This window comes from Hermetia illucens, chromosome 5 (assembly GCF_905115235.1).
Source record: "Hermetia illucens chromosome 5, iHerIll2.2.curated.20191125, whole genome shotgun sequence".
Taxonomy (NCBI): domain Eukaryota; kingdom Metazoa; phylum Arthropoda; class Insecta; order Diptera; family Stratiomyidae; genus Hermetia; species Hermetia illucens.
In genome coordinates this window covers 29,095,772-29,123,578 of record NC_051853.1, presented here as the reverse complement: position 1 = coordinate 29,123,578, position 27,807 = coordinate 29,095,772, and the positions used below count along the sequence as shown (strand labels likewise).

General features: G+C 37.5%; 2 protein-coding genes across 5 annotated transcripts; both read right to left on the bottom strand.

Moving 5' to 3' along the window:
• Positions 1 to 1,677: 1,677 nt before the first annotated feature.
• On the bottom strand, positions 1,678 to 24,637 carry LOC119657451 (B-box type zinc finger protein ncl-1). 3 transcript variants are annotated; one of them, XM_038064363.1, is made up of 8 exons: positions 24,498 to 24,637; positions 16,017 to 16,846; positions 15,808 to 15,952; positions 14,173 to 15,568; positions 13,495 to 14,008; positions 13,269 to 13,432; positions 8,515 to 8,747; positions 1,678 to 8,238 (listed from the first exon to the last, which is right to left on the bottom strand). In XM_038064363.1, exons 2-8 carry the CDS (start codon positions 16,355 to 16,357, stop codon positions 8,134 to 8,136), a joined length of 2,898 nt encoding a protein of 965 aa, XP_037920291.1. In that variant the 5' UTR covers positions 16,358 to 16,846; positions 24,498 to 24,637; the 3' UTR covers positions 1,678 to 8,133. The 3 variants fall into 3 exon arrangements, with proteins under 3 accessions (XP_037920291.1, XP_037920293.1, XP_037920292.1); XM_038064365.1 differs by having other exon boundaries at positions 13,495 to 13,996; XM_038064364.1 differs by lacking the exon at positions 24,498 to 24,637 and adding an exon at positions 24,139 to 24,337.
• Positions 24,638 to 25,173: 536 nt separating this feature from the next.
• On the bottom strand, positions 25,174 to 26,294 carry LOC119657452 (receptor-binding cancer antigen expressed on SiSo cells). 2 transcript variants are annotated; one of them, XM_038064367.1, is made up of 4 exons: positions 26,034 to 26,288; positions 25,845 to 25,976; positions 25,671 to 25,787; positions 25,174 to 25,525 (listed from the first exon to the last, which is right to left on the bottom strand). In XM_038064367.1, the coding sequence occupies exons 1-4, from the start codon at positions 26,199 to 26,201 to the stop codon at positions 25,334 to 25,336; spliced, it is 609 nt and encodes a 202-aa protein (XP_037920295.1). In that variant the 5' UTR covers positions 26,202 to 26,288; the 3' UTR covers positions 25,174 to 25,333. The 2 variants fall into 2 exon arrangements, with proteins under 2 accessions (XP_037920295.1, XP_037920294.1); XM_038064366.1 differs by having other exon boundaries at positions 25,845 to 26,294.
• Between the last annotated feature and the right edge of the window lie 1,513 nt (positions 26,295 to 27,807).

Here is a 27,807-nt window from a genome sequence, read left to right as displayed (position 1 = left end):
TTGTATTGTAAAGAAGGCAGAAGTATTTTACAATTATTACTTTATTTTGAATTTTGTCCACTCTGCAAAGTGTTTCAGAGTCGGCATTATCTAGAGAGTTCATATTTGTGTGTAGAGTATTTCTTGCATGTGTTAAAAGAAAATTCTAGGTCGTGTTTACATATGAGGGTGTACCCTAAGTGCCTTGATGTTTTTTGTTCCAAATATGTATGCAAATGAGAAACATCATGGTTTTCAACATGTTGCATGCATACACGATATATTTGACCCAATATTCCTTTTGTTTCTGGCTTTCATTTAGAAAAACCTTTTGTATATAATAGTTATATGTTAAGGTTTTCATACTTTCAACGTTGAATTTGATAAATACGTATTGTCTCACCTATCCATCAAACAAAATTCATAACTTGTATATGTTTTCATCCTTATGCCTAATGATAAACAGCCATCCAAAAAAGAAATAACAAATTTTCGTGTTTACAAATGCTCCTATAATTTTTTATTCCATTTTAATAAAATGTGTTTGGAATTTGATTTACCTATATTTTTCATTTGGACTTATAATTAGGAATAAAGTGTACATGCATGTTGCAACGTTTGAATGTCGTATTTTTTGCTGATTACCTTTTCTGCCGCATTGTATTCATTGTTTATAAGACAACATCGAATCGTAACGTAAAATAAATTCATCATAGATGTAAAGTGTTATTACGAATGAGAGATAAGAGCATAACGCCTATTTGTTGCTGCGACACTGGAAATAATTTCCAGATCAAATCAGCGTTCGCTGGCCAAAATTTTGCCAAAAAAAGTAGGAAGCAATAGCCCTATCGATGCTTAAGTGGCGTAGATTACATAAAATAGTGTTCACTTCCAAGAAGGCTACAAATCGAATATAGTCTGATAAATTCTATCAGAAATGTTTTGAAACTAGAAGTTTGTGGATGAACGTATAATCAGAAACATTGCGGAAAAAAAGAGGAGAGTCAACTCCGTCAGAATAGAGAACTTAAGGCAAGCATACAGCACCAAAAAGCACAGTGAATTTGCGTTGAGGAACAATTCACGATCCATCGTTAAAAATACAGTTACAAAGAGATTACAAAATTTGAGGTGAGAAATGGTAAGAATACTACTATTTAGCTGTGAAGAGGCAGAATGTCCTAAGCAAATCTCATCTGTAAAAAAACAGAGTCCAAATTAGTTATGTGGCGTGTACTGAAGAAAAAAACAGTAGAAACGAATTCTCCTGAAGGTTAAATGGATATGGAAGCTTTGAAACTATTTTTGAAGAAATGCTAAAAAGCTTAGAATTTTATAAAAGATTATTGAACACAACTTTTTGTTCTTTTCTCACCAGATTGTCCTAATGTGAAATAATGTAAAAAATAAGCGCGTAATTGATAAACTTTCTTCCAGAGAGCATATTACTATCTGAAATTGAGATGAAATCCTTAAATAGATTTCAGCTTGCATACGCTAGATAATGCTTCAAGGGGCATTCTTCTGCCTCCGGTCTCACGAAAAAATGCAACGTGTAAAGGTAAAATTATCCATGGCTACTCACTTTTCAGCTGATATGTTCATGTCTTTCATTCGCAAAATCTGCAGCACATGCAGAGGAGTCAATTAAATGTGTTTTTTCTTCTTGCCAGTTTTGAAATAAAAGTAGTAATAAAAATGAAAACCAAAAATAAAATATATTTAGCAACAAATAAACGAAGATAAAGTATTCGTGGTATCCTAAACTTACGATGATGGATTTTTTAAGCCTGATATACACTTAAGAATAATTAACAATATACAAGCAACTCTATAAAGTCAAATACCATCATCAGTATAATGTTTTAGAATCTTTTCCATTTCATGATTTGAATTTTTTCTTTCGCCAATATTTTGTATTCAACACATTGCAGGTATATATTTATATTACTTGAGTTTTAGTTATTTAGCTAATAACACAAATTAATGTCGACGCTGTCTTCGTAAACAGATTGTTCCATCATATTGAATTTATCTTCACATTTTTATATACTTGCGCAAAGGTAAAATATGTATATAGTTTTCTCGTTAATGCTCGTATATATAATTTTGTATAAATATATAGTGTATATATATTTATAATATATATTTTATTTTTAATATATAATATACTTTTTATATTTAAATCGCCAAAAATAAAAAGCATTTTTGTCGTGTTTTTGTTGTATATTTATCAATAAAAATAATGGCAATATGGAGTATCTATTTTTTTTGTTTTAGTTTGTACATGTCCTACTGGGTTTAATTTGTAAAAATCATCAAAAAAAATCTATCACAATACCTCAATTTTTTTTTTTTTAATTTTCATTTTTAATGTAAATATACATGGTAATTGTTTTTTTTCGCTTTTTTGATTCAATTTTTTACTTGATTTCATAAATATATTATTTTGTTTATGATATATGTTAGCCGCTTAAATGTTTGAAAAATAAGAGGAGAGAATTTCCTTAATATGTAAATACACAATCCTAATGCATTCTGATTATTTTTCGCCGAATTGCAATTTCAGCATTTTATTTAGTGGCCACACTTAATTTGTTACTTCTCAATTTTGTTACATACTTGAAGATTTCTGTGCATTTCATGTGTATAATAGATGATCGAAAAACTCTTCCATTACATAATATATTATGCATGAGCATTGAGTTTATCATATTTACAACTTCACCTTGAAAAATTTGTGTAAATGAAAAAATGAATGCTATAAAATGCATATCTAACAAAAATCTTGTTAGACATTGACGTAAGATTATATCTTATTTACAACTACTCATATGTCTAGTTACCTCTACAATAACCGTAAAATGTTTACTCATATTAGTATATCATTGGATAAATGGCATAGCGTTTAGTGGGTGGGGTTATAAGAAAAATTGGAATTTCAAAAAATTTTCGCCTCGAAAAGAATTGCAGCCTAGAAAGGTAAATTTTTTGCTAAAACTTAATGTATATGTATAATTCGAAGAATATGTAGCAACTGAGAGATAATTGAACGGAAAATTATCTGAAGCATATATGGAATTCTGTGAATTTCTCGTGGCTAGATTATGTTTCACATTCAGGAATCTGTTCGATGTCTCACATCGGACGAAGGTATTCAGTTAGAATAGCAACTATTTATGTACATTAAAGTAAAAAGAACACTATATATGTATGCAGATTTGTTTGATCAGAAGATGATCTTGCTCATTGTTCTGCTGGCTGCGGAATATCTTACTTTTACAAGCAGCGCTTTCAAACTAATCGCTTTTATTGATATCCCAATGTACCAGCTGTCAACTATGCGTTGAGAATGCTCAATGAATACCTGAATCTTCAAATTCAATTGAGAACAGTGTGAAGCATCCACCCCAATGAAATTATTCAAAATTTTGACAAATCACCATTTTGAAATACCGAAAAGTCTAATAAATATGCTCCAAAAGCACAAGCGATTGCTTCAGTTTCCTCACAAAATCTCACAGTAACTAGCTTACAATTAAATCAACATTAAAGCCCTGTTGCTGCTAATATTCATTACACTTATCAAATATAGGTTTATTAACATATCGTTTTTTGAGCCTCAAATTCGTTTCGTGTTTATTCAGTATTCTATGTATCTTATATTCTGCGTGTGTATGTATGCATGTATATGTTTGCGTGTAGTTTAAAAAAAAAGTATTCATTCTTCAAAAAGTTAATCGCATGATATCATCTTCCTTCGTGAATAATTTACATAATAAAAAATGAACTAACGACGAACGATTGACTAATACAAGAGAAAATATTCATTAATATATTACTTTTATCTTCTTTAATCCGAATCGAAAAAATGAACAAAGAATATATTATCACAGGCATGGTAAGATTTCACATCTACACGAACGAAAAAAATATATACGTCATAGAGAAAAAATTGTAAAAATTGAAAACAAAATGACAAATTTTCAAAATAAATTCATTACTAATGTTTAAAAGGTAAAAAGGAAGCAACTGTTTTTGCTAGGTAGTTATTTTTTTATATACATTTTGAGTGTTCGCGGCAAGATATGTACAAGAAGATTCTCATAAACCGCGCAAGTCTCCAACGTTCAAATGCTGGAAGCAGCTACAGTTAAGTGGAAAGTTTATATACAACTTGACTGCTTCATTCTAATTCATATAAAGATTCTCGTCTGCACTCTAAGCCTTAAAGAAACAAGTGCTGCTAAGTAGGGAGCTAAGTGCCCGACAGACGACCATCAAAAGAATTCAATTTCAGAGCAAAATCTGCGGAATTTTTATCCGGAAATAACACTGACTTGATTTTTTTGCCTAGGACTTCCATTAGAAGTTAAATAAGCAGTTTTAGATACAGTCATACTTTACAAAGTCCCACTTATGATTACCATGTCTAATAGCACTCAATGAATCGAACAAGTGATTGGATTTAAAATAGGAGAGTGCAGAGTTTCTTACTCCATGGAATTACATTTGTTTATGAGAACCTTCTATATTTCCAAAAGATACACTTGCCCACCTCATAACGACGACCACGGAATATATCATTAAGTAACCATTGCCAATATACATTTTAAATACATATATGAAGATATATCAGCTTTTGTATATTGAAATAACAACTTTTCTTCAGTAATGTGCTTGCTCTTTTACGCCTACATGTTTTCGTACGACACTTAGAATAAAATTCGACTGATTTAATTACTTCACTCCATTTCCCGATATAATTGCTTTTCCAACGTTTTCCTCCACTGTTTAGTTATTTTTTTCTGTAACTAGCTGAACAAAACCGAAGAAATGAGGACTTTGTAGATAAGATCTATCCCAGCAATATTTCTGAAATATTCAAATCCTAAACTAGCATAAATAAAGAGATACCACCGCAAGGCCGATTGATTTGATTTCAAAAAGGAAAATGAGATATAATCTGTCGTTTTCTCTACACTTAAGATTTCATTATTAAAATTGCATGCAATCGCCAGATGCTAGCTTTCGTATTTTGTGTAAATATTGCTTGTAAGTATATTTTTTTCAAGTTATCGAATTTGGTCAGATCTTATCCACTTGAAAAATATGTATTGTTTCACTTTATTGTTATGTATGTAAATACTTATATAAAAAGTTTCATTCAATAAAGTAAAAAGCACGTTTCGCATGAGAAAAATATTGGGAAGATGGATATAGTGTTTTCTTTTTTTCGTCTGAATAAATTTCTTATATCTGCTTTTTTTCAAAAATACATGTTATCAATAATGTCTCATGGACTACTCCTAAAGGAAAAATATACAACTATCATACTCAAGTCTTATAATCTACTTTAAATGTCTCAATAACCTGTTACAATTCTTAGAAACGTATATGTCGAATTAAATCATAATGGCACTATTTATTTTCCTTGCTCTTTATCTTGCAAAATTTAGTGAAAACCGTTTAAAAAATAAGTCTAATTATATAATTTTATTATCTGTTCTTATTACTTTTATATTTTAAGGAAAATTGACGTACTATTTGATATGTGCAATATTAAATTAAAATGACGCGAATTCGTAGGAAAAGCAGTGGCTCGGGAACAGAGCAGACTCAAATTGAATAACTAGAGGAACAACACAAAACGTTTCCAGGAACGCTAAGCAAAGTATTTGTCGTAACGAGGAAAAGTATCGACATTCAAACTTGTTGAAATTGCGGATATGAGCAAAGCTGCCATGCGGTACAAAGCAATTATGACGAAATTGTTTTGCGTAAATCGAACATCCTCACTGTCAAATCGCCGCATTTAGTAGCCTTATTTTGTGTGCAATCTTATTCTGTATGAACCAAATGTGATCAAATATCTTAAACCATTCTGACTCGCGACCCGATGCAATTAGATATAGCACCCAATCTATTACGGTCGCAGTAAGCAATCGAACTGTTTTGGGGGTCGCAGGCAATCTAGTGAAAATTGGTCGAAGCTGCGAATATAAGTGGAACATAGCAAATATACGGCAAAATAAGGCCAAGCTCAAAGGTACTTTCGATATGCAACCACTTGTGCGGAAAAAATAATTATTATCTCCAGGGAGCTCCGGGAGCAATTTACAACAGTTGAGTTGCTTGTTCTGGAGAACAAGATATTATTGTGAACCAAGTCCAATTGCCAAATCTACTAAAGCCACTGCTTTTAATCGACTCGTAACTACACAATGAACCGGGAATCAAGACAAACATTGACTTTTTGAAATGTTGAAGTGATTTGTCTTAATAAAACTATAGAGTAGATTACAAAAAAATTCTTGAGGAACTTATACACCACTTTCGCTTGAGATTCAAGATTGTTCGTCAATTTTTCAGTTCAAAAAATCATCTCCATCCTTAATTCAGAGGTTTCTCTTTTCCGCTAAATTCGTACACCTAATTTTTTTTTCATTTTTTTTCTCTTTCTACTTTAACTTTTAATACTAGGTAAATTTAAATATATGCTTAGATTTTATAGACTTTTAAGGCAAAAATATCATCAAATATATACCTTTGGATATTGTTACGATTTTTTGTGTTTGTTGCTTTTTATTTTGATAAAGAAAAATTATTTTTAAATGCATGATTATTACATATAATTGAAAAATAAATGAGTGGGGAAATGTAAAAACTGCACTTTAAAGATTTTTTTTATAGTCCCTATTTCCGGTAGTAAAAAAATCGCAAAACATTTTTGACAACAGACAAACGCAGATAGGCAACACGAACTACTCTACTTTAATTCAGATAAAATGTTTCACCATTTGCGGGGAATCCGAACATTTTTGGTTTAAATGGGGAAAGCTGCGATCTTTCAAAAATGTTTTGCAAGTATTTCTCCTCCCATAATCATCACAAACATTCACATAAAATAAACTAAGATACACGGTGAATGAGAAAATATCTGAAACATTGATAACGGATGTCAACTATGAAGCTATCACTAACAAACTTGGGATCTTAATGGAAAGATTTTGTCGTACCAAGTCCCTACATATGTCTAGAAAGAACCTTTTTTGTTGCAGTATATAAGTAACACTGAAATGAGGTGAAGTGAATCAATCCGATTGTAAAGAAAAGGGGCTGAATCTTAAAAAACACCGCCCGGTATCTTAGTTTGCTCTTAAAAGCATTTTTAGAAGCTAAATTAAAGAAACCTTAATCACATGATAAAAAAGTTAATATTAAAAATGCGGAAATTCAAATAACAATTTTTTGCTTTTTAAATAGAGATTCAAAACAAAAGGGTGAAACAAAACAAAAAATATATTCAAAAACCGCAAGTTCGCCTGTTCCCTCCTCTGTCTATATCAAAATCGTTAACCTGAACTCTCACTGCTAGTTATCTGCTACATTTATAATCGTTTTGTTTAACAAAACCATATAACATACACTCGCATAGCAACACATAGTAATAATTATTTAACAAAAATATTAAAGTCTAGGAAAAAATACAAAAATGACTTGTTTATTAATAAAATATAAAAAAAAATTCCCGATAAAGCTCTGTTCTTGGAAAAAATCAGAAAAAAACTGATTTTTGTTCATTTTTTAGTGGGTATTTTCAGTTTATATAAAGAAGTTTGTAAAAAATGTATAGATGGTGAAATACAACTAAAAAATGTGTGGCATTTTAAAAAGAGAACAATTAAAAGAAAATTTGCAATAATAAAATTAATAATTAAAATAGTAACATAATAATTGTCTTGGATAACCAGCCTTACATTATAGTCGATAAAAAAGGAAAGAGGAATATATAACAGCATCGTGTCAACACTCGTTATATAAAGTTGTATATGTAAAAGAAAAAAAAAAATGTAAAATGTAAATGTAAAATGTAAAACGCGAAACATTACTAATAACTAGGAAAAATATTTTTTTTTTGTGTTTTCTTTGCTTTTCGTTATTCTGTAAATGTAAATAATAAAAAAAAACACGAAAGAGATCAAAAAATATTTCTTGTTTTTCTGTTGCTTTTTCATTGTCTCTCCTCTTCCAGCGATTTGTGGTAGCCCTGTAGGTAGACTTAGCTTGTTTCTTTTCACTTTCGCTCCATTTAAATTCTGTCTAAGATTTGGTTTTGAACATTCTTGCTTTTCTCGTTTTCGTTATCGATCAGTGAACGTAAAGAGTATTGAGCACTAAAACATGATGGTTATTTTTGGCTAGAGTTACGACATAGCCTTCTGATGTTATCTTTAAACCGCAGCATCGAGAAACCTAAATTATGGGAATTTTGAGTGAATCACGGCCTTCTTGAGAATTTATTGCAAGCAATACGAGATGCGACAAACTTTCCCGTTATATGTTCAACCTTGTTAATAGTTATGCAATAAAATTTGTCAGATGCGCACTCAAGTTAGCCTTTCGTTATTATACTTCGCCACATGTCGCACTGCTTGCAATATATTCATGTATTTTATTATTCTCCAGCACAACAGTCATTTCTCAATTTGGCTCCGCCGAATAAAAAACATCACTTGTCTGATCTCTTACCTTAACATGTGGACATTCGAATTCCGATTGCAAAATGCCTTCACGCGAAAAACAAGCAACATGGAAGCGATTACCGTGTGAGTCGCCAATCAAGATATCGCCAGCATTTGATATATCAATTCCATTCGGAAAGCAGGTTACCTTTTCATTGCCAATTCTGTATTGGAACGTTCCATCGTCTTTGAATACTGCGACACAGTGGCCTTTGAAGTCGCATACGTAGAAGTCATTATCTGTAATAAAAATGTGACAGCCATGAATAATTGTTCTGCAGCAATCAAATGTTAATACTTAATGCTATTTCTAGTGTTTATGTCATCCTGCAGCCGCGACAAAGGAAGAAAGCGCAAGGGTCATTGGTTCAGGGAAAATTTATTTCAAACCAATGGGTCTGCAGCCCAATATATTCCTGGTAGAAATATACGTCGTACACAGATGATATGTCCTTTTAACCTCAAATCTATCAAGGCACTTACGACCAACCATGTGAACTCCTCTGTGTTTCACTCGCACAAGGTCTGTATACTTTTCATTTCCAGGCCATATTGGATCAGACGGCAATAAGACAGCCAATGGGCTGAACAGGGAAGCAACAGAAACGCGGCTATATAGACCAAACCCCTCTCGTAGAATTGAGCACGAGTTCGTGGCACTAAGGAATGAAGAGGAACGGGTGAGGGACTAAATTTCCACCTAGGGAAGCTTGTTAGTTGCAATTTCGTTTTTTACCTAAATAATAACAGGATTTATACTAAATACTAATACTACTAATAAATACGAAGCACAATGCTGACCACATTGTCTCCTAGTGTACCGTTACGGTCTTGAATGAAGTGCTCTAACACACTTCAAGGCCCTGACCCAACATGGATTGTTGCGCCAACGATTATTATTATTATTTATACTAAATATATTTGAGACCGTTGATAATTTCTAGTATCTAGGGTCGAAAATCACAACCGATAACAGTTACTATGACGAAATCCTCGCACGGTTGTTGGCAGCCAACAGAGCCTATTTTAGCTTACAGTCTTTTAGCTGCCAGTCCTCATGTATTCCTCGGAGACTTGGGTTCTTAGCAAGAAAAATTGCGAACTCTTGGCCGCGTTCGAGAGAAGAATCCTCCGAAGAATGTTTGGCCCCCTAAACGAGGATGTACGATTCCGTAGCCTACATAACGACGAAACCTATAGGCGATATCATCACCGTCAGATTGTGGATAAAATCCGGCTCAATAGGTTACGGTGGGCGGGTCACTTAATCCTTATGGATGAGGATGATCCAGCTTGGAAAGTCTATAAGGGCAATTCTGCTTGAGATGTAGCGATGCCGTAAATCAGGACGCCAGACAGCTTTTAGGGATATCGACTTGGTGGACCTCGGCGCAAAAGCGGGATATCTGCAGTTCTTTATTAAGGCAGGCCTAGACCGGATACTGGTTGTTACGCCGTTGATGATGATGATTCCCCTGTTCTCCACCCAATCTCAGAATAAGATAATTTCCGAAAAGTACTAATGGAGCCCTTTCATTTGATTCCCTACATGACTTTTTTTGTGAAAAAAACTTGCTTCCCTCTTTCGCATATATGTTGAACTTCCCCCTAAAGCTAAGAGAAAATGCAAACAGTTCAACTTGTTTGCACTGATGAAGGGAACAAGTGGTTCCCGAAATATCGGTATTTGCAAGAATAAATACCCACACCAACGAAAAAGAAACAACAAGTTTTTATTATTTCAATCGCTTATACAAGTTTTATTCCAATTTTTGAGTGTTCAAAACTTCAAAGTGTTTTCCCCCACAACTCACGTTTTCAAAGTCGGTGCCCCTCATAACTCCAAAATTACTGCACCGATCTTTTTGAAATTTTGAACACTATTTCTGTACATAGCTTATGAGGTAGCGATGGAGAGCTTTTTTCGAATTTGCTAATATTTCTTATTTTGCAGTATTTACCCTATGCACTATTGGTTGGAATAGATTATAACTCCGCCGTAAAAGAATAACGAAGTTATGCCTTTTTTGCAAGAATTAATGTCACTATATCCTACCACTAAAAAAAAAAATGTTTGTCGGATCAACCATTCGTCAAGCCTATTTTCGACTTCCTCGTAATTTTCGAAGTAGCGATTCGTAAGTTATGCCCAATTGAAGTAAAGAAATGATAGTCGGAGAGAACCTAAAGTTACCATCCGATCTTTGACGGGCTGTCCATATGTGGTCATGTATCACCATGTAACTACTTTTCCATGTCTTGCGGTTCATTTTGATTGTTTTTCGACCAAAGGTTGATCATTGCAATCAGCAACGGTCAGCATTTATCGTTTCGCCAGGCTTTAGTAGGCTTGTTGTTGGTTGTCCACCATTGACCATCATGTTTTGTTCCCGTCACTATTCGATAGAGGAAACTCTTTTTGTTACATTGTGAAAAAAGTATTTCTGATGTGTTCCTCCTGTTCTCCATTTGCTTTTCAGTCAGGTGATGATTCCACACTAAGCAACCCGGCATATAATCATCATTCCGCTGCACTTTTCTTTAGTAGGAAGCAGAAACTTAATGATTGTCGTAAGTCCACGCTGTCAGGCTCGAGATCATACATTTTATAAAAAACTGAACTTCGTTGTAGAATGTTACTAACAATATTTCATGCGAAGCTCGTTGATACATGTCAACGCAGTTTGGAAAAAAAGCTATTGGTAATCCGGCTCGCGTAACTAAAGACGTCTTTGGATGAACAGCTGTTTCACATGCGCATCTGGTATTTTTCGAACAGCAAAAAGTACCCAAACGCCTCCTAATCCGCCGCAGATTCTTAGTATTTATGATTGCATACAAGTAAAAACACTGCAGAAATGACAATAAAAAGTTTGACAAGCAGAACATCCAGACCGGTGGCCTAACTCGTTTAGAGCACGTTGATGGTGAAGATAATTTCACTTCTGTTCAGAGAAGCACTTCATATCCACGTATTATGATGGCTTGCTGGAATAAATGGGAGGTGGAAATTTGATCGAAGTTATAGGATTCAGAATCGTGGTGAAGTGGTTATTGAACCTGTTCGTTCAGTTGCTCCTCATGAGGGATGAGAAGGTCATCGTTAAAACCCCTCAACCCGACTTTCAAAAGACAAGCTGCAAACTCTTTCGTGATGAAGTATACTTTTGCTTTTGCTTCTATGACCAATAGTAGAATTTCTTTTGCTACGGCGCGCTATATATAGAGATGACAAGTACATCGTATATACTTAACCTGACAAGATTAGCACAGAGGGGACGTGCAAGAGTGGGTTCATGGTGGTCATTCCGATATCTGGGCAAACAAATTTGATGTTTTTAAGGTTTTGTGTGAAACAAAACCTTATTAGAATCGATTCGATGTCTGTCTGTCTGTCACAGCAGATTTATTCGGAAACGGCTGAACCGATTGTCACGAAAATCGGCAGGAATATGTGATCTGTAGTTCCCTTTACATGCAGCAACTGACGCCATTTTGTGTTAAGTTTAAGGGGGCTCTCCATACATGTGAGAGGAGGGTGCAAAATTTTTTTTCATAAAATGTGGCCATGTGGGATATCAAATGAAAGGTCTCAATTAGTACTTTTCGAAACTGGTTCAATATTTGATAGTGGGTGAAACATAGGAGAGTGAGAGCTCAAAATATGACCCCCAAAAAGTGTAACAGGTCTCGTTCTCAGAACCTATCCAACCGAAAAATCTGAAAAAAATCGCAGTAGTGCATCTCTACGAAATCTAGGCCTCAAAATATATCCGGTTCCGATATCTGCACAAATAAAGTTAATAATAGTATATTTCCACATTTTAGAAATTTACCCGGCACCCCCCTTATGTTCGTCCCAGAAGTACAAAATTTGGCATGGGTATAATGAAGAAAATAATGTACAATTTGGTCAAGTTTGAAGAAAATCCAACTATTATTAACAAAGTTATAGGGGGTGAAACTTTACAATTTTTTATGAATTTCGTGCACTCTACAACCTGATGACGTCATCATCACATATCAATTCGTCAATACAACAACGAAGTAAGTTCTTATGAATTGGATGGAAAAGAATTATTTTGTTTTAGTTCTTTAATTATTTGTATATGAATATCAATTATTCCAACGAGACATGTGTGTCTGTAGGTATATAGTATATGCGTGCTAATGAACTTTGCGGGTAGAGCCTAATTCAGATAGATATAAGAAGTAAATCGGAAATATGGGTACGATCAATTTATATACGTGCCAATATGTGTACAGTATTCGAAAATAGGCAGTTTGTTTGTTTAGGGTGAGCGTAACATCTACGGCTGTAATATGTACGTATGTCTCGTAGTTTTGTAGCTGTATACGGATAGAAAAATGTGCGTTGAAATTTCTTAGATAAGATGAACACAAAACCTTTATACCCGAAGCACGAGCTTCCGGTATTCCGACTTGTTTATAATAAAGTAACACTTGATGTCTATTTAATTCGCATTTCGCGATTTTTCCGCAAAAAAAACGTTATTATTCCATGTTATCTTTATCGCTCAAAAATTGTTGCACCAACGATTACTTTTAATGTTTGGTTTTGACACATAAAAAATATGGGCTAATACTGAACTCCCGATACTGGTTAACTCATCGATGTGTGTATCTTCGCGTTTGCAATAGGTACGCGATTAACTGGGTGTCAATACTAGGAAAACTTAAAATGAGTTGGGATGTTTTTGCCATAAACCTACGTAAAACAAAATTTGATTAAACACTTACCCCGAATAGCGATATCTGATGGCTCCCTCATGTAATCACTGCAATCGAACCAATGGACTAGCTCTCCATCCTCTGATATAATAAAGACTGTTGGGGAAACACTATCGACTGCTACAATTTGTCCTTTTGCAGTGACCGCTAGTCCAGCCACGATATCAATATAGCTAAAGGTGAACAGAAAATAAATCGTAATGTGAAATGCTATCCAATAAAGTGAGATATTTACCGAATGGCAATTTTCTTCATGAAGTGTCCATTCTTCGAGAATATTTGCATCCGTGAACGCTCATTACCGCGATCACAGACAACAAATTTGCTATTTGTGTGCATTACGGCTACTTTTCGTGGATACCAGAGTTGGCCTTCCTCCTTGCCCGGAACTCCAAATTGGAATTTGAATGAGCCATTCTTTTCGAATACTTCGATGCGATGATTGTTTGTATCGGCTACAATAATCTCTTCATCGACGCCCAAACAGAAGCCGTGTGGTGAATTGAACTGTCCCTTGGATGTTCCCAATGAGCCAAACTTACATCGAATTTGCATCGGTGTCGCCTTCGTTCTACCAGGAACGCCAATTGTTGGGAACCCTGGAAGACTTAATTCATCACCAAGAGACGGTATCGAGGTAATGGGTGATGTGGATTGTGGGAGCCCAACAAAATCAGTAAGAAGGCTGTCGATCCCTGGTGAAGGACCACGACCCAAAAGATGATTTGTCGATAAATCTGTGTGAAAGTCTACGTTTTATCGTATACAATTCAAGAAAAAAAAAGACGAACTAATGAAATCAAGAACTGAAGCGGGTACTTGATATTCAAAGAACTTGAGAAAAGTATTTAGGCAAAAAAAAACTCAAGCTCTTTGACAAATAATCAAAAAATGAAAGATAAGGTATACTTACCATTGTTATTTAGTCCCAGTTTGGCCAAAGCTTGCAAATTATTTAAAGCCCGCTGGTCACCAGAAATCAAATCGGCTAGGGTAATATGTTGCGTTGGAGGATTCGGGTTCGTTGAAGATACAATTGCATCCGTTATATCCTGCGTAGTTTCAGCCAAGTTCGCAAGTCTTTGCAAATTGTATTCCGCAATGCTATTGAACACAGGAATATTAGAACCAACCATCGTTGGTGGCGGCATTGGCGGGTTTGCGGGTGAGATCGAATTCGCGACGGGTGGCTGTGGAGGTGAGTCAGGTGTGAGAACACTCGGCAAAATGAACCCGGTTCCTAATGCGTTTATGTCCCCATCAAATGACGATTGCATTGAAGTAGGTAGTGATATAGGACTGCTTGCGGTTACGGATCCAGTCAATGCACTCTGAGAATTATTCGAACTCATAGTTCTCAATACGGGTGGTAGACCTGGTAGAGTCGGAGGTGGAGTGCTTTCTTTTGGACTTGGTGGTGTTGATTCGGTGCGGAACTGGCCAAATGTCTCGTGAGCAAATTGCTCAAATTTATCGAACTTCGAATCGAATTCGAGCGAGTAGTTTATATCTGCCTTTGGCGTTCCATTTATAAGGTTAACGAATTGCGTGCTCAGAAGTTTTTTCATGCTGAGAAACTCAACTGCATTTGCATGTTCCAGCACACGCGATGTAAACTTGCACACCACGTCAATTCGCTCCACGTTCTTTTCGACGTTATGTAAGAGGTCCATTATTTTCAGTTCTCGTTCAGAATGCAATTTGGCAAGATCCTTCAATGCTCGTTCGCGACATTTTTCTAGCACTGCTTTGAAGCTCTGATAAGACTCCTCAATCAATTCCAGGGCAGTATCGTGCTGTGACTGAAGCTCCGTCAATGCTGTGCTGAGATTCGATGCGGCTGTATCACAATACTTGACTTTCGATCGAGCTTCTTTCACTAAGTTCTCTATGTCGGCACGAACAATCTTTTCGGCATTTGTTAGAATATCATAGTGATGTTCAGACCCCTTATGGTCAGCAATGAGACAATCGTTGCAAACAGGAATATGGCAGTTGAAGCAGTAATACTTCAGATTCTCACTAGTATGAACGTTACAGAAAAGCGGTTTATGAATGGCGACTTTCTCAGACGATTTTTGAAGATCATCCAACTTTACGACCTCATGATTCTCAAAGCAGCGCATATACTTGTGAGCATTATCACAACCAGCGCACAAAAAGTTAGCGCAATCATTGCAACGAGAAATGGCATTCTCCTTACTCTTGCATGAGGTGCACGCTAACATTCCCGGCTCGATGGTGGATAAGTCGAGAATATTGGTGAAAACATAGTCGCAAATGAGCGAAGATGCACCTTTAGCGCCAACCTGTTGGAAATGATGAAAACTTGCATAAATCACTATTTGAAATTTACACAACTAGTAAAGGGTATTCCTAAGTGCTCAGATAGTAGGGCAAATAGTTTGTCTACTTAGCAAATAAAATGTCTAATTAGATGGGAAAGTAAGCCTCGATCGGAATCTCTCAATTGTTACATTGCTTTACGCTAGAAAGTTGGTTTTTGTGCAATTACTCTCGCTTTTCATTAACATGGCTTTATTCTTACCTTAGTAGTTTGGTTGCATGTAGGACATTCAATAATACAGTCAGCTTTCTTCGAGTCACCGGCCTCGTCGATTAACAGCTTGTCCAAACAAGACTCGCAGAACACATGCAAACAGGAAAGCACACGCGGAGAGTTTAGTCTTCCCCTGAAAGTCCAAATTACCAATTAATGATTTTCATCTAGGGAAAGATCAATTGATTAGAACATACTTGCATATCATACAGTTCCGGTCATTCCCATCAGAGAACGATCCAGAAGGCTCTTCCAGGGCAGCCTCGTGCAGCTCACCATTCTTGGATGCCTCGAACACTTCGCCAAACATCTTGGCGTCAACTGCAGTTGATAAGGGCGCAGGGGTTGGATTGTCACTTGAGCTCAATGCTAAATCGCACTCTCTCTTCAAGTCTAACAAGTGATCGAATGCTGATTGCCCTTTACTTTGCCCCTCAACAAGGTTGCCGTCAATCTGAGTAGCAGCGACAAGAGCAAGATTTGTTTTGCAATTATCTTGACTTATTGGAAATTTAATTGAAATATCTTCAGATGCCATAAGTTGATGCAACTTGAAGTAAAAATGCCCGATATTTTTTTTATTGTTTCTTTTCGCACAATTTTGTATGTGACTTGTATAAAGACACTTATATCTCACTTCACGTTCTCCCCTTTCGACTTAGTCGGGATTCTTATACTTTTTTCATGAGTAAAATAAAGGCGATATAATTGTTCAACGGAATAACAATATGACTCAAAGAATAAATTACGATATCGAGGGAATAATAAACACACACCTCTTTGGAAAATATAATTCTTCAATCAGATCTTTCGTATATAAGCAGAATGTAAATTATTATACTTCTTTAATTACTTTTTAGATTAAATGTTTAAATAATTTTTCCATGCGATCACGTTTTAAAATATTTTGGTTTATTACTCTTTTAAATACTTTTTATATTATTCTCAGCGGCTCCCTTCTCTTATTGAACTTTTAAAAAATATTTTTTTTCTAGTTTAGGCCCTAGTGAACAGTCTCACCCAAAGTCTGAAAATAAAAGGAAAGACATTCGATTAATGGAAATTCCAAGTAGGTTCCCATAGTTACAGATATTCATGTATTTTTCAATGCATGTTAGATGGCATGTGGGTCGGTTCTGATGCGCTTTTAAGTTGGCAGCTATTCCCGCACAGTGCAGGTGAGATTCGCAAACTATGGAAACTGTTCATGTCACGACATTTGTTATATTTTAAAGCGCGATTTTCTATACACAACTGAAAAACGGTTAGCGTCGTGTGAAGTTATTTTATACCAACCCCAAACCAGCATTTTAATTGCATAAATTTTCAACATAGGGAGATAAATGCAGAGTTCATATTGAAAATATTTTAATGGTGGATTCGTCAGCATTTAAAATGATTAAAAACTAATATTTCTGATTTTATACTCTATTAAATGGGTATTGGTATTTTACCTTCTTTACTAGAAAGAAAAATTTTGGCTAGATTTGTGGATGGTATACTTAGGAGGAAGAAGAAAGAATTAACCATTCTTTATAAAATGTGGCAAATTTAAATCTTTTGAAGCAAGAAAGTTTTATTTGGTAATATTATCATCATAATCATTCCGAACGTAATATGTTTTTTGCTGCCTTTTGCAAACAAGCTGTAATTTTGTTTTCAATCATGTGGACGTACGAAAATATGGAGTTCATCAGAGTGGCCCTCTTTTCCCGTTACAGTCTGTGGTAATGGTTGGCTAGAAGACCTTAATAGACAATGAAATCATTCTTCATACACCTCAATTATCTCTTTGGTGAGATGGACGTCTTTTGACCCGAAAGTTCAAAATATTAAGAAAGAAATCCTTCCTCAACACATGGATGTGTTCTCTACTACTATCATCTGTTTGCTAATTCCAAGAAGTTTTGATGCATCGATCGTAAGGATACCAATTGTGGAGCGTTACTTCATCCAGGCTGCGCTGATCTGTGAATTTCATAATGTAATTTACTGTTTGCTATGTAGACTGTACCATAACGGGATGCTAGACGACATTGATTTTTCATCGAGTTATTCAGTTTTGTTGTGCGACGCTAAGAAGACAGTAATGTATTCCTGTGTAGAGCATTGTTTAGGTCCCTGAACTTTGGATGTTCCGTTTGAGAGGGTCCATGACAGGAACAAAAAGTAGTGGTGAGCGTTTTTGTCAGCATCGATAAGGACAGTGAGACACAAAGTAATTTAATATAACGCACAAGTTGTTCTGGAACTAGGTATTCGATAGTCTCCCGGCACTTCCAACATTGTGGGAAGATGAACAAGGTTGATAAGTGAGTTCTTCATGAAACGAGCAAAATATGGCACTTTGAATGGACATTTTGTAGTTTCTTGCTGTCCTGTATTTGCACAGAATAATGACATGTCATAGATGGGTAATGTAAGACAATCGCTAGATGCTGATAGCGCTCCAAAACCCATGCAAACAAGTCGGGAAACCGGAAGCTGGGCGCTTCAGGTATGAAAGGTTTTGTTTGCTTCTCCTGTGAGCATATTTGAGTGTAGAACTATCCCATTTGTACGTAGCCCGTTAAGAATATGCATTTAGCGTATCAGATTTAGTACTTCGGGTTGTAAATTTACACGGTAAAGACAACTTTCAGCTACTGTAACTTTGTGACTAATAGTATGATTTTGATCAAACTTGGAGATAATATGCTTCATATTATATTTTATACTTCTACCAACTTTTATAACTCTGAGATAAACTTAAGGGGGGTTTAACTCAATTTTCCCAAAAATATGGTAATATACTATTATTAACTTAATTTGAACGGATATCGATATGGAGACTATTTTGAGGCCTGGGTACCGCATAGAGGCAGCTTCATAATTTTTTTTCTGATTTTCGGTTGGGTAGTTTCTGAGAATGGCTCGAAAAGTACTAATCAAGACCTTTCATTTGATACCCCACATGACTATATTTGGTGAAAAAAAATTGTACACCCCCCTTTTACATATATTGGGACCCCCCTAAATCTCAACGTATCGCACTTGCTTGTTCATTGCAACCCGTTTTTTTTTTGACAAGTGGACACCCTGACAATAAGCCGATGGTGACCAATGGAAGAAAAACAGAAAATTTCTAGCTAAAACCTAAAATTGCAATAAAGTAAACCAAAATGAGAATCAATCAACGACGAAATGAACGCTGCGGGAATTTACCGGAGAATAGCTCCAAAATTAGAAAAAAAATAGTTTTGACTATTTTTAATTTCTAATTTCCAATCGTGAAGAAATCATTGCCGGCCTTTTAAAAACAAGCCTATCGCTTTGCCTCTAACGATAGGTTAATAAATAATCCTGCTTAGTCCAGCTAATTAAAGCATTAGTAAAATGAATTGCCTCTGCTTGGGAGACCCGTATGTTTATCCCTCGACCCGAGCTCCCGTTACTTCCTGCAGGAATTAGAAATCCTTACATTGTGTATTGTGCCATTATCTGCCTGACCCAGAAGTTCGAGCAGTTCCATGCTCCCATCGCTTTCCTCGGCCATATTCATGACAGTGCTATCGGCACAGTGACCAAAAAGTTCCTTTCAACCCAAAAATGAATTCCAAACGAACTTTCAACACCCGGGCTACCTTTATTTTTATACATAGCAATTTGAATTTTTTTTTATTCTTCGTAATCTCGAGGAAACTATAAAATAACTTGGTATGTAGTTGTTGCGCTGTCTGTATTAAACTGGTAAATTATTTTTTTTTTAACCAACAAAGCCTAATAAAAGTAAAAACAATTTTTTCACTTTGGTTCTTCATAAAAGTTAATAAGCCTTATCAAGGGGCATTGAACCAGTTTTGCACCATCCGGTGATTAGCAAAATTTAGCAGTTAGCATAGGATCATGGACTCTGGTAACATGTTCTGATAATATCGATTGTCATGCATTCAGTATGGTGTGTTCGTGGTGTTCTCTCTCAATTCTCTATAGGATTTAAATCCGGAATCTGTCCATTCTACTTTAAAACGCGAAATGTACAGTTAAAGAGCCACCAGCATGCTACGCCGTTTCCAGCCAGTGCCGACATATCTGCAATCCGTGTTCGGACGCCGGCCTTAGTTTGATATCGACTTCAATGCCACGGTGTTTACATGGGACATGCCTCACTCACCCAAATTCCAAAGGGAAACGGATCTTGGTAATAGCGTCGAGAAGAAGCTTGTAGTTTTTAATAGTGTACCCACGTCGGTTGGCATTTCTGCCTGAGCTAAGCCGATAAAAGTCGCTTATGAACATTTTATTCCAATTATTTTTTTACTGTTCAAAACTTCAAAGCGTTTTTTCTATAGCTCACGTTTCCAAAGTCGTTGCCCCTCACAACTGATCTGTTGAAATTTTGAACATTATTTCTGTGCATTATTTACGAGGTAATGCTGGAGAGCTTGTTTTTCAAATTTATTATTTTTTTTAAATTTTGCTATAATGAATTAGTGGACTCTTTTCCGTAAAAATCGCATTTGTCACTTCAAAGTGTTCCAAAAAAGTGAAAAATTGAAATTTCGGAAAATATCCCAGCATTACATGCGAAAAACGATCATCTAATTAAAAACACTTTTATTTTTTGATTTCATATGATCCAGCACCGAGTTATGAGGGACACTGCAATTTTCCGAGATGCTGCCATTGTTTTATTTTTCAATATATTTGCATGAAAATTTTACCCAATATTTTTCGAATGTACCATTGGTTTTAATAAATAGATTAACTGAGTCGTCACAAAAAAAAAATCACTAAATTGCGCCTTTTTTGCGCGAATTAACGGATAGCGAACCCTCTGTATGCTTGACATAGTGTGGAAAATATTCGAGGAGCTCATGAAGCGATGGATATTGTCAAGGACTTATCACCGAGGGAATTCTGTTTTAGAGCAGGGACGTTGTCACAGTGGACGTTATCATAGAAGTTGCGAATGCCGTTCATCGAGCTGCCACACACGGCCGTTTATTTAAATGAGCGAACGAAGCCACGAGTATGCCCGAAAAGAAGATGAGAACCGTATACTCATTGCCGAAAAGAACGCTGACGCTGCGACTCGTGAAGCGAGAATTCATCACAGCCAAGAGCAAAAGGATGCCCTGGATATTGCCGCAGCAGCAGGTACTTTGCTTTATGATGCCGAAATTGACGATTCTATGTAAGGTTAATTTTTTTTTGCATATTATTTCAATTTTTTTTTCCTTCGTCCAATTACGAGATTTATCCATGTACTAACGATTTTCTTTGGCTTTTTGATTTTAGATGAACCAATAATGAGTTATGCTGTCCACGGCTGGAGAATTTTTTTTGAAACGTTAAGGTAGATTAGGTAACAACGGCTGAGTTTTCGGAATTTTTAAATAAAAATTTCACAAAATATTGTTTAAATATGTATGTTTGATATGCTGAATTGTTTAAATAAAATATATGATTATATATATTTAAAAAAAAAAAAAAAATAATAAAAATACCTTTTTTCTGAACCTCTGAGACCCACCTAATCCCTTAAGGTTTTGTGTAAAACAAAACCTTATGAAAATTGATTCACTGTTTGTCTGTCACACGTACTTTTCTCCACAACCGCTCCAAACGAAATTTGGGAGACAAATGGGAACAATGAAATTCCACGCATACAGCGAGTGACACAAATTTAGGTGGAGTTTAAAGGGGGGCTCCCCATACATGCAAAGGAGGATTTAAACTTCTTTTTAACCGGATATAGTCTTGTGGGGTATCAAATAAAAGGTCTTGATTAGTACTTGCCGAAACCGATATTAGCTTTGGCGTGATTTGTGCCCGAGTAAGGAATCAAAATGTACGCACAGTGAGATAGGGACTCATTTTCGGAAACTACCCAACCCAACCAACTTTTAGAAATTGATGAAAAACCAGCATAGAGGGCTATATTTCACAAACAAAGGCCAAATTCCATGGAAATCCAGCCATGAACGCCAAAGTTATTGCAGTTCAAACTTAACAATTTTAGGGGAATTTACTGCATCTAAGGTCATGCAAATAAGATGCTGACGCCATAATTAACGAGAATAATTGACATTCGCGTGAAATATTAAAACCGATTTATTTAAATCGCTTTCTAAAAAATAGAGGGCAATAGAATTTTTAACTATTTGACACGGAGCTGTCATGCACTCGCACGTCGCTCCTCACATCTTCTTTTTCTTCAGCCTTTGTCCCGTTCACAAGCGGGGTAGGCTCATTGTGACCGGTTTCGCCATTTTATTTTATCAAATGCCTGATCTGGATGCAATCACGAGCCTTTTAAATCCCCATCCAGCGTATCAAGCCACCGTTGTTTCGGCCGGCCTTTTGGTCGCTTAAAATTGACTTCGATGTTCAGACCAATATTGGCAAGTGAATTCTCGTTAGCCTGAATTACGTGACCATACCATCGTAGACGCCTCTCTAGCAGTTTTTGCACGATCGGTGCAACCCCATATCGATCGCGGATATCCTCATTTCGGATGTGGTCAAAACATGCCGCGCCACTAGCCAAATGCAACATCTTCGTCTCCATTACTAGAAGACGCCATTCATTGTCTTTTATAGTTCGCCAACACTCTACTAGTAAAACACAAATCTTCGACACACGTATCTTTTCCCTCAAAACTTCAAATTTTCTTTTCACCATATTCTTTGAATAGAACTTGTGCTGGGGTGAACTATAAGAATTTCACATGGAGCACAATTTTATTCTACAGATTCGTGATAAACCCGAAAAACCCCTTCGAACTTGGATGTTCTTTCACGCTCGCAGTGCAACATTTTTTTATCGGGCACTATAATTTCCAAGTTTTTCTGATTGCTGCGAGTTCTAATTTTCAAGCGGCTACTGTACCAATAGTTAGCCTAGTAAATGTTCTCAGAAATGTCTGTGGCAATATTATCGATTTCGCTGATGTTATTTGCATGCATCACAATGTCATAGAAGAACCCCCACCCGTCGTCTCTTGGAATGTTTTCGCTGCATCGAAGTCATGTTTACTTTACTTCTCTTATCAGCACGTAACCTCAACGTTCAACTAGATAATTGATAATAAAACAAACTGCGGAAGTTCTACGATACGAGAATGTAGTTTTATCAAATTCCAATGCCACTATGACCACGCAGTAGTGAAGTCAGAGTACGCGAAATGTACCGCGAGTGAAATACTTCACTCTTTGCAGCGACGAGTACAAACCAATTCAGTGGGATCCAGCGTTTCAAGGAGCTCCAATGGGCACCAACGGCGACGCTGAGAGTAGTTCTCGACCCGCACGACACCCAAGTAAACACATATGACATTGCGTAAGCTCCGTCGAGCAGTGAAACACGTGGGCGGGAAATGGGTCGATATATCGTTCGCTGCAGCTTTGTACACGTCGCTCCTCGACTTCGTGCAAGGAGGAGCATACGCAAATGCATATAACGTTGCACGGATCCGACACTGCCTCGTATTTTATGAATGAACGGAGAAGCCTGGAGTAGTCGATTGCAGCAAGGTTACAACCACTATGCCAGCGGATGAGATGATTATCTGGCCTGTCAGCGGGGAACGTGGCGTAGAGGCAATCAATAAAATTTTCCCGTTCATAAACGCAAGTCCCAACTATTCGTTTGCCGCGGGACTTCTGCCCAATTTCGAATGTCTGGGTCAGAGCAAGGTTCCCGCGGACATAGTTGCAGTAAGTCTGTTCTCGCATAGAATACCGGACTCTGCACGAACTAGAATAGCACTCGCTTGCTGCCAACACCTTTCCTCTGTCCCGCCGCGTTCGTCCACCAACGAATGCATGAAATCGTCGATAGCAAACCGTCCACCGAGTTCTCGGCCTCCGCGCCAAGCGTTGGGCATCAAACAACACTCGCGGGTCGGTAATCAGTTTAATCGAGATAATTTTTCGTCAACAACGGAGTAATTTACAATCAACGCAAGATACTGCAGAGTAAATTGGGTTCTTCCGCGAGGGCCACGCAGCTGCCCGGTGGAAAACTTTTCGCGGGCACACTCTCCTCACTTCCGCCGAGGGGTGCTCGTTTGCTTCCCTGCTCCACCACGTCCAGTGGGTGGTATTCACAGACTTACAGTCGCGCCGTGCACGAGCAGCGAATTTCGGTCGTGTGGATGAAAATGCGCAATGCGGACAAGTCCCGCCTCGTACCACAAACGGAGTAGCCTACTTCTCCCCAAATGTCCTTGAAATTTCTGGGGCGCTCACGTAAGGAAATCCTTCGTCGGAATGTTTCGACGTCGATAACTGTGTTTTCTATTAGGGCCAGGTATGGCCAGAAATCCTAACTACCTATTTGCACGCTCCGAACTTCCAATAAGCCAACATTTTTCGAACGACCGTGGTCCGTTCTGGGACGGAAGCGCCTCACAACAAACTTTTCTACAGTTTCTCGGCGTTTTAAAACCTAACGGCGACCTTTCCGTACGTCGGAATTGGTGCGAAAACCATCAACGATCACGAGATAACCGCGAAATGAACGCGAGCAGTTTTCTTTGCCATGGGGGGCTCGGGACGATCTCACTAGATTCATTTCATTTCACCGTTTTTCGCGAACTATCCGCAGTTTCACTGTATACTGGCGCCGTTTAATGATGCCCCGACACTTTCGCTAACGATTAAAAGTCACTTTGCCTTAAATTAATGCTCACCTCAGCCATCATAAGATTTTTTCACGGAAAATGGCGTAGAGACCACAAAAGTCAACTCAAGTGTGCACACAAAAATGCGCCGGTAGATCGCTTGCTTCCAGTCGAGTAGAGACGAGTGCTGTTAACGATTTCCAGTGACGTTTCGTTCAGTTTCCAATGGGCCATCGACTGTAGAGAGAGTTCGGAAGGTGCGAGGAATTGGAAGCTGAGCTGATGGTGGGGGATTTGTTTATTTTGATGTTTCACTTTGAAATATTGCATAATAGTAGCAAATATTATTCATTTGTTTTGATTCTGGCACGGGAACGAAGATAAGGTGTTATCACCGTAGCGTTTGCCGCTCTAATCGGCGTTTTTTAAATTCTTGACTACTAGATGTCACTGTCAGATGTTCAAGTACGAATTAATGCATAAATACAAATCTATTGCTTCCATTGGCTTTTAGGCGCGAAATTCAGTTTTATTTGAATTGTTTACGAGAAATAAGTAAGACCCGCTTGCATCCAGAGATATTCTAGAAGACGGGCACAACTCACAGGTCGGTCATCCTCCTACTTACCGGATTTCTTCAGATACTTTTGTCTGTTACAAATTCTGTGTACGAAGAAACCGTTCAAATTGTTTCCAAATCGTGCACACTTCTTACCCAGTGCCCTAATGACAAACTCCACAATAATTCCGTATAAGTAAAATCTTTATTACAGTAAAATCCCGACAACGTAAAGCAAATCACCCCAAAAAAATACATTCTCATAGAAAGTGTAAACAATAATAACAAGCGAATATTGTACAGGAGACTGAAAATCGTCTCGCACACCTTAAAATACGTCCAATCACTATGAATGTCTTGTCCCTATCCGCTCGGCGAAATTCACGGGAGAAACTTTGGTTGCGGCTTGTTCCCTAGTTCTAGATTGCTTTTGCGCCCGTTGCTCTTTCCGCTTTTCACGAATAAGCTGCGTTGCGGTCTCCGAGTCGAGTTCCTCCCACCCGCCAGGGTCCTCCTCGGCCCAGTCCTGCAGGTCGGCCTTTAATGGAAAACTGTGTTAGTGTCGGGCAAAATTGGGTAAACTAAAAAAACTATCAGCTGGGAACGACCAGTTGGAAACGATTCTTGAAGCTTCCATTACATTCTGATAGGATCATTTGGCTACTCCTTGCCTGACGACTTACCGCCAATGGAATGGGAATGTCTGTTGTCGCTTGCAGTCGAGAAAAGTCAGTTTGAGTTGACTCCAATTTCGTTGGAATGAATATCTTCGGTTGGGGTTTGATTTGTGGAGTCATGTCCTGTGGAATTTCATGAAAGTATCAAAATCGAAAAAGGTCATATCGTCCCAGAAATACTTGAAAGAAGTCCGGTTCCGGCTCGGGTTCTTTGGGCGTTGGTGGCCTGGCCAACTTCTGTCGATAGTGGTCGATATGCTCCTGGACTGTGCGCGGTGTGTCGTCCCACGAGTTCCAATCTTTCTCCCCACCCTGACGATAAATAGAAATTAGTAAGGATGTCCCGAGCTGTTTAACAAACAAACTGACCTCAGTGGACCTACCGGTATCGCTGACAACGTTTACACTTTGTAATATTTCGCAGTCGGTTTGCGACGGTTTCCGCCGCCTCGAGAAGCAACAGAGTGCTCTCCGGAAGGCCCCGATGATCCCTAGAATTATAATCTTGATACGGCCGCATAGTTGACTAAGGACCATTTCAATTAGGACAAATATGCGAATTCACTACAGAATGTAGTCGATGAGCAGCCACTAAACCCACCAAGTGACTTTGACAGTTCGCGGTGTTGTTGACACTTGACTTCGGGAAAATGCCGTTTTCATGCAGAAGGGATACGTTTGGTTTTCTAGCAGTTCAGACACTCTGCAGTCAGCCGAATCCATTTAAATATTTCTTAGAATTCTAGAGTTTTCACTTATGAACGAATCAATAAAAAAAGAAATTGGCGGTCGAATGGTAGTATAGGTCTCCGAACGAAAACGTAGATTGGTATCCACTATGAAGCATAAATCTAAGAAACGCCTGTTGAATCAAGACTAAAGTTCTACTACCAAACACCTACCTCTACATGATGATTGCTGGGAGTTCTTTCTTAATGAAAAACTTGCAGACGGAAAAGAGTAAAAGCGAATTTCCCGCTCCTAAAAACGGGACAAGCAATATCAATGGTTTAAGGGTTGGGCGGGACTGACAACCCAACATGGAAAACAAAAGAGCGCTTGATTGAATGCATAGCACAACGACGGGCCCGACAACGAAAACGGACAAACGATTTACACGTTTTCTCATGGAATGTGCGCTTCGTTTCCAAAATAAGAGCAGCTAACTGATACCTTGGCGCAATACGTTGCTAATGTTAAGGCGTTGCAAGAGATGCACTAGGTTGAGATCGGTCTCCTGGAGAAAAGTCGCTTCACTATACAAATATTATAGTGCCAAGTAAACCATGTGCTCGGAGTAGCTAAAAAATGAAACCGGCTGTTATCGGCTTTGAAAACACGAACGGCTATGCAGTCTGCGCTTGCGAAGCAAATTTCGAAACATAAGTGGACCTAAAGTTCACGACTTTACAGAGTAGACCGCAGGGTCGAAGAAGGATGCCTTTTACGAGCTAGTAGAACAGACACCGGGTGTCCCAGGTACATATGATGTCATACAGAGAGATATTCAGGCGGTACATCAGTTCCCATAATTTACATAAACGTGGGCCTCGCCAGATGGCACCAAATTGAGCATGCGTTTATTGTATGTGGCCACCACTCTCAGCCTTCATGAATATCAGAACATTTAGGGAGACTGGTATAGACTCACTATCTTGTTGACATGGGGGGCATCTGGCCTCAAATAACAATACCACCTCGAATTTCCTCTGACAACCAGGTAGGAGTAAATACTGGAGTCATCCACAACAAAACTCTCCGTAACATATATAATAAGGAAATGGATGCAAGAATAACTGCAGGTGACACAGGTCCTGGAGATAAAGCATCGAGAAAATAATTTTCATAACCGCCGGGAGTAACTACTCCAGGCGCCGACATTTTACCAACAAGTCAGTAGGATGAAACCTTATATGTACACCTCGATACTCATCCTGCCGGGACAAAGAGGGAAATCTTCCACCACCAGCATGGAAGAAACAGTCCATCTTCTTAAAAACCACAAATCGCCAAGGCCGATCGAATTACAGCTGGATTGTTAAATATGAAGGTGACCAACTACACCCTCAGAGATCGTCAACGATCCTTAACGGGTTGCTTACGATACGGGAAGTGACGTCCCCGAGGTGCCCGTGCATGTAGT

Bases quoted from the DNA above. Each gene is read 5' to 3' on its own strand.
- LOC119657452 (XM_038064366.1), bottom strand. From the start codon at position 26,201: ATGGTCCTTAGTCAACTATGCGGCCGTATCAAGATTATAATTCTAGGG. The intron at 25,788-25,844 runs GTATTTCTGGGA...GAAATTCCACAG, and splicing joins CGGAACCGGACTTCTTTCAA to GACATGACTCCACAAATCAA. The intron at 25,526-25,670 runs GTAAGTCGTCAG...TTTCCATTAAAG, and splicing joins ACATTCCCATTCCATTGGCG to GCCGACCTGCAGGACTGGGC.
- LOC119657451 (XM_038064363.1), bottom strand. From the start codon at position 16,357: ATGGCATCTGAAGATATTTCAATTAAATTTCCAATAAGTCAAGATAAT. The intron at 13,433-13,494 runs GTAAATATCTCA...GTTCACCTTTAG, and splicing joins ATGAAGAAAATTGCCATTCG to CTATATTGATATCGTGGCTG. The intron at 8,239-8,514 runs GTAAGAGATCAG...CCCATAATTTAG, and splicing joins TCGAATGTCCACATGTTAAG to GTTTCTCGATGCTGCGGTTT.